Below are 14112 nucleotides of genomic sequence, written 5' to 3' on the forward strand. Positions count from 1 at the left end.
GGGCATGCCCCGTGGGGTTCGCGGTGCCTATTAAAAGATGTTTCAAGGAAAGACGAAGAAAGCTTTTCAGCCTTCACAATTCAACACCTCGTGGATCGGTCGTAGTCGCAATGCAAGAGAACGGCACCCTCCGATCGAATCCAAGAACCAGAAACCGTGTCGATGGCCAAATCTACCAGTTTGCGCAATCGTGCCGGGAAGATGCGGTCGCGTCAAGTCGTAACGACTAGGAAGAGAATAAAGCGTGAAAATTTGAAGAGCGAAGACGAGGGATTAAGCCGACGGGGAGGCCCTGCGCTTCTCGACGCTTGTAAGAACAAGCCGCGAAGACTTGCGCTGGTTGTCCGCGCCACCCTGTGCCTTGGATGCTCGCAGAGCACCATTCTTGAAGACGGCGGCGAAGGAGTCGTCAACGGCAGAAGCGCTCCTAGCATTGCCCAGGCTGTCGACGCCGGTGCGAGCCTTTTGCCGCGAGCTAGGTCGATCGGAGCCGATGGCGCCCCAGGTACGCCTGACGGGCGTGCGCGAGGTGCCACACTCCAACTCGCCGGCCAATATGCCCGAGCCACTATGCCCCGAGTCTGATTCGTTGTCGGTGATTGGCGTTGCCAAATCCTCGGCCATCTCGGAAGTCGGGCTCATGCTACCGGTCGAACTGCCAGCTCCCTTGCGCCGCTCCAAGCCAGCCCGGACGAGGTTGTGCACGGCAGATCGTCGGGTCCGGGTAGCAAAATTCTTGCTACCCTCGTGTTTGGCGGTCGGCTTCGATTTGAGTTCATCCAAGGACGGAGGACCGCGTGGCTGGCGAATCGGATGCTCGCCCGCACGAGCCTGGCCGGGACCATAGCCTCCAGTAAGGGGGGTGAGCGGAAAGGATGCCGTCTTGGGGCCTGCCGATCTCGGGGTGTCCAAGCCAAAGTCGCCTGGGTTGCCGGGCACCAAGGAAGACGTTTTCTTGTGGCCGCGACGGAAGGCATTGGCAGAAGGCGGCGGCAGCGGGGTCACGTCCACGGGAGAGTCATAGCGTCTCGGCGGCGAAGTGTTTCGGTGCCCTGGCGTCGATAGCTTGTTCTCGGGCGGCGGCGACACCTGCACACGTGGCGCATGCTGCTGCTGCTGCTGGAGGCTGCTGAATCCGGGCGACATGGGCTGCTCGGCGTACCCCGGGCTCATGGGGGTTGCGGCGGGCGTGTCGACATAGTACTGGCCGGTGACGGGGCTATAATATACCTGCTGACCCTGCCCCATGGCGGCCTGGACACCAAGCTGCTGCTGCAGGTTCCGCAGTTGCTGCTGCTGCTCGAAGATGGCCATTTGCTGCTGGGTGAGCTGCGGATTGTTCAGGTTGAGCTGCTGGAACTGCTGCGCGGCGGCCTGGACGCTCCTAAGCTGCTGTTGCAGACGCTGCTGCTGCTGAGCCAGGTACATGTTTGTGGCGACGAGTTGGGCATAGAGGTTAGGATCCATGTGTTCCTGGGATTGCTCGTCCATGGCAATCTCAGGCGGGGCGAGGACTTGGTCGACAGTGTACTGCTGGTGACTCATCATGCCTTGGTAGCCGGTTTGCTGTTGGACAGCGTACTGAGGATAGGCCGTCTGGGCGGCGTGGCGGAAGATGTTATCTTGGCCGTAGCCGTGAAGGTTGGCAGCCATGCTGCTCCTGGCATATTGCTGCGCAGACATGGCCGAAGTGGGCGACGCGGGACCCCCGTTGAAGGACGGGGTACTGGCAGACTTGGGTGCCGTCCTCAAGCCCGCCAGCAGGTGAGATCGACTCGTGCGAGGGGTGGCGATGCCGCCCTCCTTGTTGCTGCTCTGCTTAATGGCGTCAAACGACAGGGGCTTGATGTTCTGGCTCCCCCGACGCGTGGCCAAGTTGCCGGGCATGGCCATGCCGTTGGGCGGGGGGAAGTTGCTGGAGGGCATCTGAGCGAGGCCGCCTGCGTCCATGGCTCAGATTGGAAGGAGAAGGAGGATGGAAGGATGACGGGTGGCCGAGGGGCGCGGTCGAGAAGAAGAAGAGGATGGGGTATTAAAAGCTGGAATGCGTCCAAGATGCGGATGAGATGCTGCGATTAACACGAGTGGAAGAAGAGATGGGGCCCAGTGGAAAGATGCTGATGATGGCGAACTCGGCACACAAGAAACAATGCCCAGGAAGTCTTTATACGCGAGACGGTGCGCCGGTCGTCAAGAAAAGCCGAAGAAAGGGGCGGCAAGCCAAGGGTAAGATGGACTGTAGAAAAGAGGAGTCTCCGAGATGCTTGAGCACGGAGAGTAACGTAAATTAAAAGTGGTCGATGTGTGCGATGGAGCGAGATCAAGGAGGATGGAGGCTGCGCAAACAACGGCGGACGATGCAGGAAGCAGCGATGCTCCCACGGCGGAAAGGAGGAGAGGGACAGAGGGTCGAGGAACGAGGGAGAGGTTGGCTGCAGTAGCGACGAGTCAGCGCACAGGGATGACTAAGTCGCGATGCCCTGGGCAGGCGGGTCACGCGATGGTGAGGGCGAAGCGCGAAATGTGTAAAAAAAAAAAGGGGTGGAAGAACTCACACAGCTTGCTGACCAGGCTTCACACGACGTGAAATGAGGGCCTTGATCCAGGCAATGCCCCGAGCTTGCAGTCTTGACTGGGCGGCGATGGGTGCGAAATGGCTGAGTGGCCGGCGATGCGAAAACGCTTGCGTTTGATGGCGAATGCAGGTCTTGACAGTTACACGATCGAAGCCGAAATCATCGACGAGCCGGATATCCAGAACCTCTCGTTCCCTTCTTTTTTGGAGCTTCCTCCTCGTGCGCGTGTATTTTTTGTCGGGTTTCTTCTCTTCTTTTCCTGTTCTGCTCCCCTCCTTTTTGCATTCGAACTCCAACCAGGATTGTAGAGATCAGTCTTGCGGGGTGAAGAAGCGATGCGACGACGATGATAACGACCTGCGAACCGAGGCGGACAGAAGGAATGGGAAACCGACGACGAGGGAATGGTGGGGGGGGGAGGGGGGATGTGTCAAGGAGAGAGAAGGGAGAGAGAGAGAGAGAGAAAGAAAAGAGAGAAAGAAGGCGGTGTGTATGGATATGGCCAGGAACCGGGTGGAGGAGGGTGGACAGAGTGAAAGAGAGAGGGAGAGGGAGAGAATAAAAGGAAGAAGGAAAAAATAGGACTAAAAAAAAGCGGCCAGTGACGGACGGGGATGCCAGTGAGTGAGAGGAGAGAGAATTGGAGACGGGAGGGTCCCTGGGAGTGGACGGAGACCCTCGAAACCTCTCGTCCCATGCGTTGTTTTTAGCGGGCACCAGAAGGCGCATAAAGGCGCTCCAATAGCTGCAGTGGAGAGAGGGGTGGGCGAGGCAAGGAGTGGGCGGGGCCCGGCACCAGCAGCCAATCAGGCGTCTGCGGGCCACGCTCTGGCGTGTCCAGTGGCAGTGGGAACAAGAGTCACGGGAGGCGCTGAAGAAGGGGGGCGATTATCAGGGGGATTGTACTGTCTGAGGGGAAAACGCAGCGGCTCCGGTCGTCCAGGTACTTGAAGTCTGTTACAACGGCCCCCTGCCTGGCACTACCAAACCTTGCCCGCCCAAGGTATAATAACTCCGTATCACGCCTAATTATGAGCACCGACCTGATGACTGTGCCGCTTGTTTTGCGGCTCGTCGACTCGATAAGGGGGGAAAAGGAGACATGACGCATGTTGCCCGTCTTGTTCAATCGCCGTTGCACGTGGTGAGATGCCGCAGTTGCCCCTGGCTTGTAATTGCGTACTGTACAGCGGTCGACTCGTGGGCATAACAGCTTGGGGCATTACGTCGTGCCTCTGTGTGCTGTGCGTGCAATGCGTGCAAAGGCGACGGTCTCGACTCCTCCACCTGTCACAATGGACGCCCGTCTCCTTGCCGCGGTGGTGGAGACCCATTGTAGTGCACAATACATAAGGGTACTAAAGGCTCTAATGCACTGGAACAGGCCGGAATTCTTGGTGCGGGATTGATAAGAATGTTCGGCCACCGTGGGAGGAGGCAAAAGGGGAAACGAGCCAATGACAACGCGCCGGTCCGAGCTGTGACACGCACAGACCACGCGCGCGACCAGCGCGCCAAGTTGTGCGTCATCAGCTTATGCACCTGCGTTGTGCATGCTTATGTACCTACCTATGTATGTACTGTGTGTATATATGTAGGTACTGTGTACAAGCTGCACACCTCAGCCCGTGCTACGGAACAGAGGACATCTGGACACCGAGATACTGTACTGAACTGTACAAGGCACATACGGTACGGGGGTCTTTGCCTGGCCACCCCGCATTACTAGTAGCATCATGCGCTCAGCAGGTAACTTACTAGTGCAATGTACAGAAACAACTCGCTCTACCTACAGCACCCAGACTGCACGAGATAGGAGAGAGAGAGGAAGCAACGACAAGCGACAGATCTCCAGGTACGTACCTGCCCAAAGCCCTTTTCTCTCTTTCCTGTCCATCATCCCGTCTCCTCGACCTCTTCTGCGGAGAGCCGCTGTTTCAAGTCAATCTCCCAAGTCATGACACCACTGGACCCTCCAGCAGGCGCCTCCATGCGCTTTATGCGTCTGGAATTCCTCGCCATTCTCTCCAGTCTCGAGTAATAGATGGACATCAAACTTGGCCCAGCCTGCACCACCGAACCCCTTTTTCCGAGGAGACCCGACGAGATACAGTACAAACAAAGGAGGAGAAGGAAAAAAACACCGAAAGCCACAGCATTCACACATTCCCGGTTGTCGCCCGTCGTGCGTGTCCGTCTCGGTGCTTCCCTCTGTGGTGGCATGCCGCGCGCGGGGAAGCTTCTCCCAGACTGCCAGACCCCAGACAATCCCCAGGCAGCTTCTCATGCACGCGTCATCCATTTGCACTCACTCATTTTGCCTGTCGACGTTCTCCGTCTTCGCTTCTCCCGCCCTGTTTCGCCCTTGCTAGTTAGTGCCAAGCGGTGACTCCAGTAACAGGCCCTAGGATGCCTCGCCAAACGTCGAAAACTCCCCGGGCCCAAAAAAGGAAAAAGAAAACAGTTGTCCGCGGCTGGCGAGGTGGCAAAAGCCGACGACTGGCTGGGGCTATTTTGGATCAGGGTCAAGGCCAGGGCCAGGGTCAGGGCTGGCCAGGGTCAGGGTCCGCTCCATTGGCGCAGCCTTGTGTGTCTTGCATGCTCTCGACATGTGCAGACAGTACGGATATGCACACATGGCACACGATGACGGGCATACATGACTGGCCTTTCTGCCGACTGACTGCCTGTTGCCGGAAACGTCGCGACGCTGCCTTGCGGGTCTGCCCTGCCGACTTGTTCTCTAACAAGGCGAAAGAAGAAGACTCACTCCGCCTCCACCTCGGCAAGCGTACAGAGTACTCCATACAACGCACACCAACGAGCTGCCTGCCATGTGGCTCGCGCTGCTGCACTGTGGGGATTAGTTGGTTGAAGCTACTGTACCCCTATTGTTGCTTTGCTTTTCTCGTCCCGGTCTATTTCTGACTCGAGTGTCCGAGTGGCCCTGCATATGCCGAGGCACGCAGGTGACACGATCCGACCCAGACTCAAACTTGACACAGTCGGCGCCTAGGTGCTGTGTGTGCAGTGCCGGCTCCGACGGGCGGCACTTTTTCTTCTTCCTCTCCCGTCGGCCCCAACACCAGGACGGACGAACCGGAGAGGCGTCGACGCGGCGCCCGGCTGCTTCCCCGCGGCGCTTAAAGACTTGGGCCGTCTCAGGTGCACGGGCATTCTGTCGCCGCGAGGGGGGACTCGGGTTTGGAATAATTTTTCGCCTCTTCACTCGACCACGTGTGGTGCAAGTCCTTGGCGGTCGATACCTTGGGGAAGCACAGGCGCGTCCATGTGCCGAAGCCCACGTCTCCGCGACCAAGAAATACTTGGCGACCTCCACGCCCACTTGGCTCGTGAGAGGTCACGTTTCCGAGGGCACAGACCGCCGGCCAAGACAGTCCATACTTTGGCACTTGGAGCTCCTCAAGAACTTTGGCATTTGGAGCTCCTCGAGAAACAGCAACCGTGCCCGCAAGCCTTTCGACTTTGGCCAACTGCACCCGCCAGCCTGGCATGAGCCGACGAGTATTACAGTATGCCGCCATCTCTCGCTGCACTGTGCTCATCTCTTCCTCAGGACCACGCCGACGACGACCAACAGCCATGAGCTCCAAGGCACGGTGCACACGTCCCCTGGACTTCGGCATGGAGCGTCCACCGGTGATGGCATCGCAAGCCTGCCCCGGACTGTGCGGCCGACGCCCTGTCCGCGCGTGATGCCTCTGTCCAATGCACGCCCCCGTCAAAGGGCCTCAGCTGGCCGTGCGACGATGCGGTCAACGCTTGCTTGCAACTTGTGAGAACAGCACCCTTCAGCATGAGCAAGACGCCCGCCCAAGTGGTGGCCAGGGCAGGTCAACTGGCATTCTTGCTCCGACTCGAAACCCGCGTCGCATCCAAACGCAAAGCACCCGTTAAGGCATTCAGAGATTGTGTGTCCGCTAGGATGGGAGACGCCCTCGACCCCGAGGACGATGACTGTACACAGAGACGTGGACTGGTGGTGACTTCATTGCTAGTTGACTTGTCGGCTTCGACCCTGGATGCACTCTGCCGACTCCAAGGTGGCAAGGCAAATGCACCTGATGCCGAGTCTGTTGCCGGTCTTGTCTGGTCCCGTCATCAGCCCCTAGTTGAAGATGGCTGGATCAACAACACCATCACTTGGACTTATCGCAGATATTCTGGACTTACTCAAGAGCCCGCCGCCTTGCTACTGGATCCCTACACCGTTTGCCAAGTGGTCCCCGTCTTCGATCACGAAATGCCACCACAATTGCACCTTGCTTCCTCGCGACGCGCAACGCCGGTGAACCGCGGCCGTACCGGGTTTCTGCAACATGATGTGGAATTAGTCGGGCGGGATTAACACTTGCGTCTCGACTGCTCTTAGCTGGAAACAAGCTTAGTCCTTGGAACCCGGCGCCGTGACGCAGTTGCCGTGACGCTCTTCAGACCCTCGACGGGCCGCCGGAGGGAAGGCTGGTGATTGCAAGGCCAACTTCATTGTCCTTCGAGCGTGTCCCCTAACGCATAAAGCTCCAACGCATTATCGCATGGGCAGTTGCCCGGCGAACGAAAGGCTTCAGGACGTGAGGCAACTCCCTCGCCCCGCGATTGTGCGCTACATCTCTCGACCCGGGCGCTTACTCCATACCTCACGACCAAACGGCGGCTGACGGCGAGCTGATTGGTGGGCTTGGTATTCGGAGTGGGCGGTGCGCCCTCAGCCTCATCTAGGCTTGCGCTGAGCCAACGCTCATTGGTCGCTTAACAGAGCCGCATCATCCCGCAGCTCTTCTACCTCTCCTCAACCACCCATCCTGCTGGGTGAAGAATCTCGGGCACACCTTATCCGCGTACTTGACAGAACTTGACCGCCGCACGCTCTCCCCCCCGTGCGAGGCATTGGGATATTTAGCTGCAAGAGCGAGGTCGTCTCCAGGACAATTCCTGCGGCCCACGCCCGCCAAGGCGCATAGCGTTGTATTCGTGGCCTCGGAGCAGACCCGGAGGCGAAGCAGCCCGCCGTTCTCGCCATGATCGGAGAAGGGAGGGGTGAGTCAAAGACGATGACAGATGCCGTCAGCAGGATTAGGCAGGGCGCGGCACTCGCCGGCGGGGGACGATGCCCGCTCCCTCTGTCTCCTCCCTCTCTCTTCTCCAAGAGAGAACACGAGAGAAAAGAAATGCTGAGGGGAAGTGTCAGACATGAAGCTCGTCTATCTGGACGCGTCTGTAGGGCTGGCCCCCCGGGGAGTGATCGTCAGGCGATGATGCATGGCTTGGCACATGCATCGCCGGCCCTGTCGGCACAGCCTCCTTCTCTGGCTCATCTCTGTCCAACTATCTCAGCATCACCGCCTTGGCCCCCCTCCCCAAAAAGCCATCCCCGCACCTGCAAAGACCTCCTAGGCATGCATCCGACTCAGCTTCAGTCAATATGGAAATACTACAGGGCGCGATATGTCCGACCGCGCCTCCAGCCCCCTTCCGCGCTGCCGGGAGAGGAGCCCCCTTATCTCGAGCCACGGCCGTCTCGCTCTCACGTCAGAACTCTACCCCGGAGTGCGCCTCCTTCTCTCCCCACACGCACGTATTCACTCACCTCGCATTGGGAACTCCTCGTGACCCCCCATTCAAAAGTCTCCGTGCCAGGCTTCCCCGTCTCGCCGAGCGAACTCGTCCCTCCCCTCTCGCGCTTCTCTCCCCAGCCGCCGCGGCCACGAGCGGGGTGAGAGGGGCCTGGGGACGAGGTGCAGGGAGAGATGGACCCCCTCGTGCCGTGCACGCCCCGCTGATGCGGGCGCAGGTCGCCTGCCCTGTTTGCCATCTGGCGATGCCCCCTTCTCCCTTGTTCGATGCTCTCGTGTATGTATGTATGACCGCTCGTGCGTCTCCCCCGCCTCTGCCGATCAGGGAAGAGGGCAGCGAGATGTATGGGCCTTCAGGGCCGAACCTTGTCCCCGGCCTGCCTTGCCTTGCAGCCCCCTCAAGAGAAAGGGCCAGTCAGACTCGGGCTCGCAATCAGCCGGCCGTGTGAATAGCTTCCACTCCAAGCCACGAGTCACGAGTACAAAAGGTAGAGACGGGGATGTTCAAGCAACGTTGTGCCACTGGCACGTTGTTATGTTCGCCGATGGAGCGCAGTGAAATCTGCCTTGCACAGACACACCCACGGCTTCGGCCATCTATCCTCTCCAATCTTGATTATGCCTTGCCCCCAACCCCCTCCCCCCCTTTCCTGGGACATTCACCATCGCCAGACAAGGGTAAAAGGCCAATAAAAAGTGTCCAAGACGACAACACAAGTTGTCCATCCAGAAAGAGCAAAGGCGCGCCCATTGGGCAGATCCTCAACAACGCAACGAGCTCTGATTTTCGTGATACATCATAAAGTCGTATGGACGGATATGCTTCCGGCCACTAGCTTGCCAAGCAAGAAAGCTCCAAATCGAAGGGGAAGTAAAAACAAGGAGGGGCGACCGTTTCGCCATGCATGCGCAAAACCCAATGCATCATCTCCCAAGCCTCATCGCATCTCCTCGGGAGCCACAGTCGCCCCGTAGAAGCCGCCTCCGTGCTGCCCGCCAGACGCGGCGCAAGCCAGGCATACACCTCCGCCATAGACACGGGTGTGGCGCGTCCAGCCGCCGCCGCCGCCGTCTAGGACCGAGATTATCTCTCCCTTGACGTCAACCCCCCGTCGTGCCTGCCCGAGGCCCTCCGCCCCGTAAGCGCCTGGAGGCGGCGGCGGGAGCAGCGGACTTGACGGGGGGTATGAGCTCGGCGAGAAATTCAAGTCGGCGACATCGGCTTCGGACGATGAGGCCTGCCGGGGCGCAGGGGTGCCGATCGGGATGGTCCGGTGGTACGAACGCCGCCGCGGCCGGGAAGAGGGCTCCGGGCTCGTCTCGGAGAAGGACGACGTCGACGTCATGTAGTCTGGATTTGGCTGGTGGATGAAGCTGTCCTGCCTGTGCGGTGCGTCCTCGATTGTGAAGACGGCAGGGCTCAGCTCGGGAGGCGTCAAAGGCGGTGCTGGGGGCAGCCGTGAGACAAACGGTCTCGGCAGTGAGTCTGAGCCACACTTCCAATTCCTATCACCTGGCAGGGCGGTCCCGCTGCCCAATTGCCCTCCCTCCGGCACAACTGTCTTCTGGTCCGAAGGCATGGTGGTGGTGAGGCTCGGCGCGTACCACGGCTTCTCATCTACCACCTCCCAACGGGGGCGCTGTTGCTGAGTGCGCTGGTCTCGTGGACCGTCGGTAAATGCTTGGACTGTAAGCCGGTTGTCGGCTGAACCACACCACCGCAGGCAGAGCCAGCGCACGCAGTGACGAGCGATGATCAAGACGGCAAAGACGGAGAGACCGGCTTGGAGCATTGCCCAGGCGGGCGGTTGGGTCCTCAAGTAGACGGTGCTCGTCGAGCTGGCATCGGCGGGCGTCATATTGGTCGCCGGCATGGCTGTCGGCCGTGTCTGCTTCGGGAAAGCAGGCGTCGTCGGGGCAGGGGTCCCTGACAAGTCGCGCTACTTTCTGTCGTCAGACGGGCGTCCTTTGTCTGCCCTACGACGACCGACCGTTCAGCCTAGTGGAAATGCGCGCGTTTTGCGAAAGTCAATCCCGGCGCCCGAGCTGGTCGCGTACGACGATCGTCTGTGTAAGTCGCGGATGCGGACGCCCTTTTCTTTTGGAAATTGTCCGAGGACAGTGGTAGTTCGGTGTCTTTATGCGCGATCTCGAGTCGATGGTGTAGCAAGTCAAGGAAGAAACCTAGGGAGCGGCTGTTTTTCGACCGGATGGGAGCAAGACGTGTGTCAAGCGAAGCGGAACCCAGTGCAGACGAACCGAGACGAGCCGGAGATATACACATGACAGCATCAAACAAAGCGGGAGTCCGGGGCGCCGAAGCTTCTTATGGGAGACGAGAATTAGCAATGACGAGAATCAAAGGATCCAAGCCCAGCTCACTAGGCCGTGGCAGAACCCACTTGTCGCCAACCCAGTGATGGGCCGCGTGCGTCCAGTCCATCCATGGGCGGCACAAGCTCAGCTAGAGCTGCCAACACAGTTTCCCCTTGAGGAGAACCTTTAGCTTGCTCGTGCTGGAGCAGGGCGAAAGGAAGGGGGGGGGGCGCTGTTTGTTGGTAGCGCCACACCCCTCCCCCCCCGGTCTCCCTTCCCGCCCTCCTTTTCAGGAGGGTTCATGCCGGACCACGTTAATATTAAGGCCCAGCCAGGGACGTACATACTGAAGCGGGTTGCTGCGTCGCATCGGACGCATTGGGGCAAAAAGCGGTGGGGTGGAGCATGAAGCATCCGCATGGAGCAGCCTCTCAGCTCGGAAGACAAGAAAAGGAAAAAAACGGGCGGCTCGTGCCAGCAATAGTTTGCGACCGGTACCAAGATGGCCATGACCGCACCGATGAATGTCGGTTCGGACCCTGGAGCTCATCACAGCGAGGTCAGAGGGCGAGGAGCCCGGCGCCTCCTGACTTGGCCTGAGAGCCTTTGCTCGAGACTCCTGAGCCAGGCCCAGCAAAATCCGGGTCCGCCAATCGCTAGGAGGGACGGCGGGCGAGGAGTCTGCAGCTGAGCGAGGGCGCAAAGCCCACCCGCAACTAATAGTCGCACGCCCGCTTGTCTCGAGACAAGCCCCCTTGGTCGACTGCCGACACGCGTGTAATAAATGTGCTTGTGGGCGGCAGATGCAGTCGAGCAAGATGCGACAATGGACAGTCGAGACGCCGACAATTCGCCACGAGTTGAACTCTGTCAGTCCGCACTCACACACAGTCACATACCAAGTCTAGGGGGGGTGCGTGTGGGAATGAGGCGAGAAGAGGCCCAGCGTTGGTGCTGTGGCGCTGGTCACGCAGGTTGGACGAAGGCGCTGGTTAGGGCCATGATTGTCGTGCTTTCAGCTGGCCTCGTCCAGCCGTGCAGCCAAGCCGCCCGGGGCCCTGCTGGTTGGCTCCCACGGGGTCGAAATGTGGGGCCTGTCGAGGTCAACGATGGACGGGGTCAATAAGTGACGGCCGGCCAGAGGCTGATGATGGTGGGCCGTTTGTTGATGGAGCATGTCGGTGAGAGCATGAGGGGATGGGGATGGGGGTGGTGGTGGTGGCGATGGCGATGGCGATGGTGACGATGGAAGATACTTTGGTACATGCTGTAATTATACCTACCTACCTTATAGGTACTGTAGGCGCAGAACAGGCAGGCGCAGAACAGGCAGGCGCAGAACAGGCAGGCGCAGAACAGGCAGGCGCAGAACAGGCAGGCTCGTGGAGTGACGCGTCAGTCACGGGATGCAGTCGTCTTGTTATCTCTTGCCACCCGCGAAGATCTCTCAACGGCAATCAAATCATCTCGTGGATCAATCATCGCATCGCATCGCATCCGTGTCAACCACGCCATCCGCATCATCATCACCTGCATCATCGTCCAGCTTCCTCCTCCTCCTCCTCCTCCTCCTGCTCAACCGTCTGCCGTCCTGCCCGCCACTTATCGCCTGCCTCAGCTGGAAAACACCAGCAACTGACTGGTGCAACGTGCCGCCCTCATCACCACCACCACTCACTCTCGTGCAACAAGCAAAACCCGGGTTGCGACGACGCTGCCGGGCCCGGAAGACCCCTGCCTTCCGCCTGCTACCGTTGCACAGCAGCGGCTCGTCCCTCGCCCACGCCGCCAGCAGAAGAGTTGTTGAAGCAGTCGTGGCCAAGGTCGTCTCCAGAGGGCTGGTAGCCAATCACAACGGCCGCCCACACCAACCCTGCCCAGCTGAAGGGGCCGACACACCCTCAGCTTTCTAGAATGTCTCTTCTCCACCTAGGCGCTACGTTGCCCCAATGACAAGGTGACAGACAGCTGCCCGACGAGCCTGATTCCCTTCTCCAAACTCCCTACTGTACATACCGTACTCGCCACTCATGCTTGGCTGCATGCTGAAAATGCGACAGTGGCGCCCTTTTTCTTTATCTCGTTTGCCTTCGCACGACTCGCAACCGGCCTTTCCGACCCCGTCGAGCACATTTCGGCCTCTTCCCCTTTTCCTCAAGAGGCCAAGCAAGGCCGAACAGACCGCAACCTGCGCCGAGATGCTAGGTCCATACTACTCTAGTACTCGCTAACACGGCGCAACAACATGACGTCGGCCTATCCCTCTTCCTTGTTACGCGGCTTCGAAACACGGAACAAGCCAAAACTCGTCCCGATGTGGAAAGTCGCGTCGGCCGGGCGCCAAGCAGACTAGAGCATGTGGGATGCAAAGCTGCGCAAGCCAGGGTGCATCCGAGATCACCATCGTCACTTGGATGGGGGTTTCCGTCAGCCTTACGTCCTTACTCGCACCCCTCCGCCTCTGGCCGCTGCACATGGTTGGCCGACGCCAGCCTGATTGGTCCCACTGTCGCCCCGTGCTCGCATAGAGGCCATCGAAATGGCGGCTACTTTTCATCCTGTCGGTCCAAGTACCCGGTCCGCATGCAATCTATTCTGTTATTGCAGCATGTCCACGATGCTGAGAGTACGCAGTCCCCGCTGGCTGTTCGGTCGCTCGGCCTGCTCCTCGCATCGGCCCCGCCCGCTCGCCCGTCTTCCCTCTCTCAGTCATAAAGAGAAGCTCTCGCATTGCCGACCATAATTACCTAGCTTCGTCACCCCAGAGCCCCCCACCAGCAGCCCCGGTTTTTTGCTATTTTGGCTCACCGGTGGTCCCGTCTTGTTGGCCAGATGTGCTGCGACGGGAAGGGATGGCCGAGTCACGGGCCCGAAGTAATCGCCATTCTCGGGATGCTTACATAGGTACATCCGCCGTAACTTACCGGAGGGACTGCCGAGCTTGTTACAGGTCGTCATGGTCTGTACGGAAGGCGCCTTTGGCTCAACCGCTCGCCGCCCGCGTGTCTCCGCGGCCCCCCAAGACATGGTTGGCATTCGGACACTCGTTGGTGTTACCTCGTGGAGCTTTGCTACCTCGTCCTCGTCCCGGCAGCCGTAATCCGACCATCCGGGCGCGTCGGGCCCTGGTTGTCTGTCGGCCCACGAGCGCTCAGCACCCCTTGGCGAGCCTCGTGACGGCTTGGCCCCTGTTGAATACCCACTCCAGCCAGGCCAACCAGCGAGAGGCGGCCGAGATCTGCCATCTCACCGCTCACCTGATGCCCGCGTCCTGCAGGCCTGCTACACGGGATCGCTGTTCGAAAGCGGCAATCGTGGCGTCCCGGACAGGGCTGCTAGGCAAGCTGACCCTGGATACCTTTTCTAAGTGTGCTATGCGACATGTTGCCGGCACAGCAAGTCTCGGCCCGGGGAGAGGATGGGTTGTCACGCTGCCCCTGAATGCCGGAGAAAGGAATGGGCCGAGCAAACCAGGCGCGCGCAGTCTCGGGACTCCCCGCGGCCCTTTTTCTTTTCCTCATCTGGGCGAGCCAGTCCAAACAAGATGCAACGATCTTGTTTGGATGCCATGCACAGGTGACAGCCAGCCCAAGAGCCTTCCGCTAAACCCTCTTTGACTTGCGGAC

At 59.5% G+C, this 14112-nt stretch overlaps 3 protein-coding genes across 3 annotated transcripts; 1 reads left to right on the plus strand and 2 right to left on the minus strand.

Annotated features, from left to right (window-relative positions):
• Positions 1–273: 273 nt before the first annotated feature.
• On the minus strand, positions 274–1173 carry HRG_10791 (uncharacterized protein; the record flags this gene model as incomplete). The annotated part of the gene is made up of 1 exon (XM_044869261.1): positions 274–1173. One exon carries the CDS (start codon positions 1171–1173, stop codon positions 274–276), a length of 900 nt encoding a protein of 299 aa, XP_044715610.1.
• Positions 1174–6393: 5220 nt separating this feature from the next.
• Positions 6394–6945, plus strand: HRG_10792 (uncharacterized protein; the record flags this gene model as incomplete). The annotated part of the gene is made up of 1 exon (XM_044869262.1): positions 6394–6945. One exon carries the CDS (start codon positions 6394–6396, stop codon positions 6943–6945), a length of 552 nt encoding a protein of 183 aa, XP_044715611.1.
• Positions 6946–9108: 2163 nt separating this feature from the next.
• Positions 9109–10044, minus strand: HRG_10793 (uncharacterized protein; the record flags this gene model as incomplete). The annotated part of the gene is made up of 1 exon (XM_044869263.1): positions 9109–10044. The coding sequence occupies one exon, from the start codon at positions 10042–10044 to the stop codon at positions 9109–9111; it is 936 nt and encodes a 311-aa protein (XP_044715612.1).
• Positions 10045–14112: the final 4068 nt, after the last annotated feature.

Source organism: Hirsutella rhossiliensis (assembly GCF_020360975.1).
Source record: "Hirsutella rhossiliensis strain HR02 chromosome Unknown scaffold00017, whole genome shotgun sequence".
Classification (NCBI taxonomy): Eukaryota; Fungi; Ascomycota; class Sordariomycetes; order Hypocreales; family Ophiocordycipitaceae; genus Hirsutella; species Hirsutella rhossiliensis.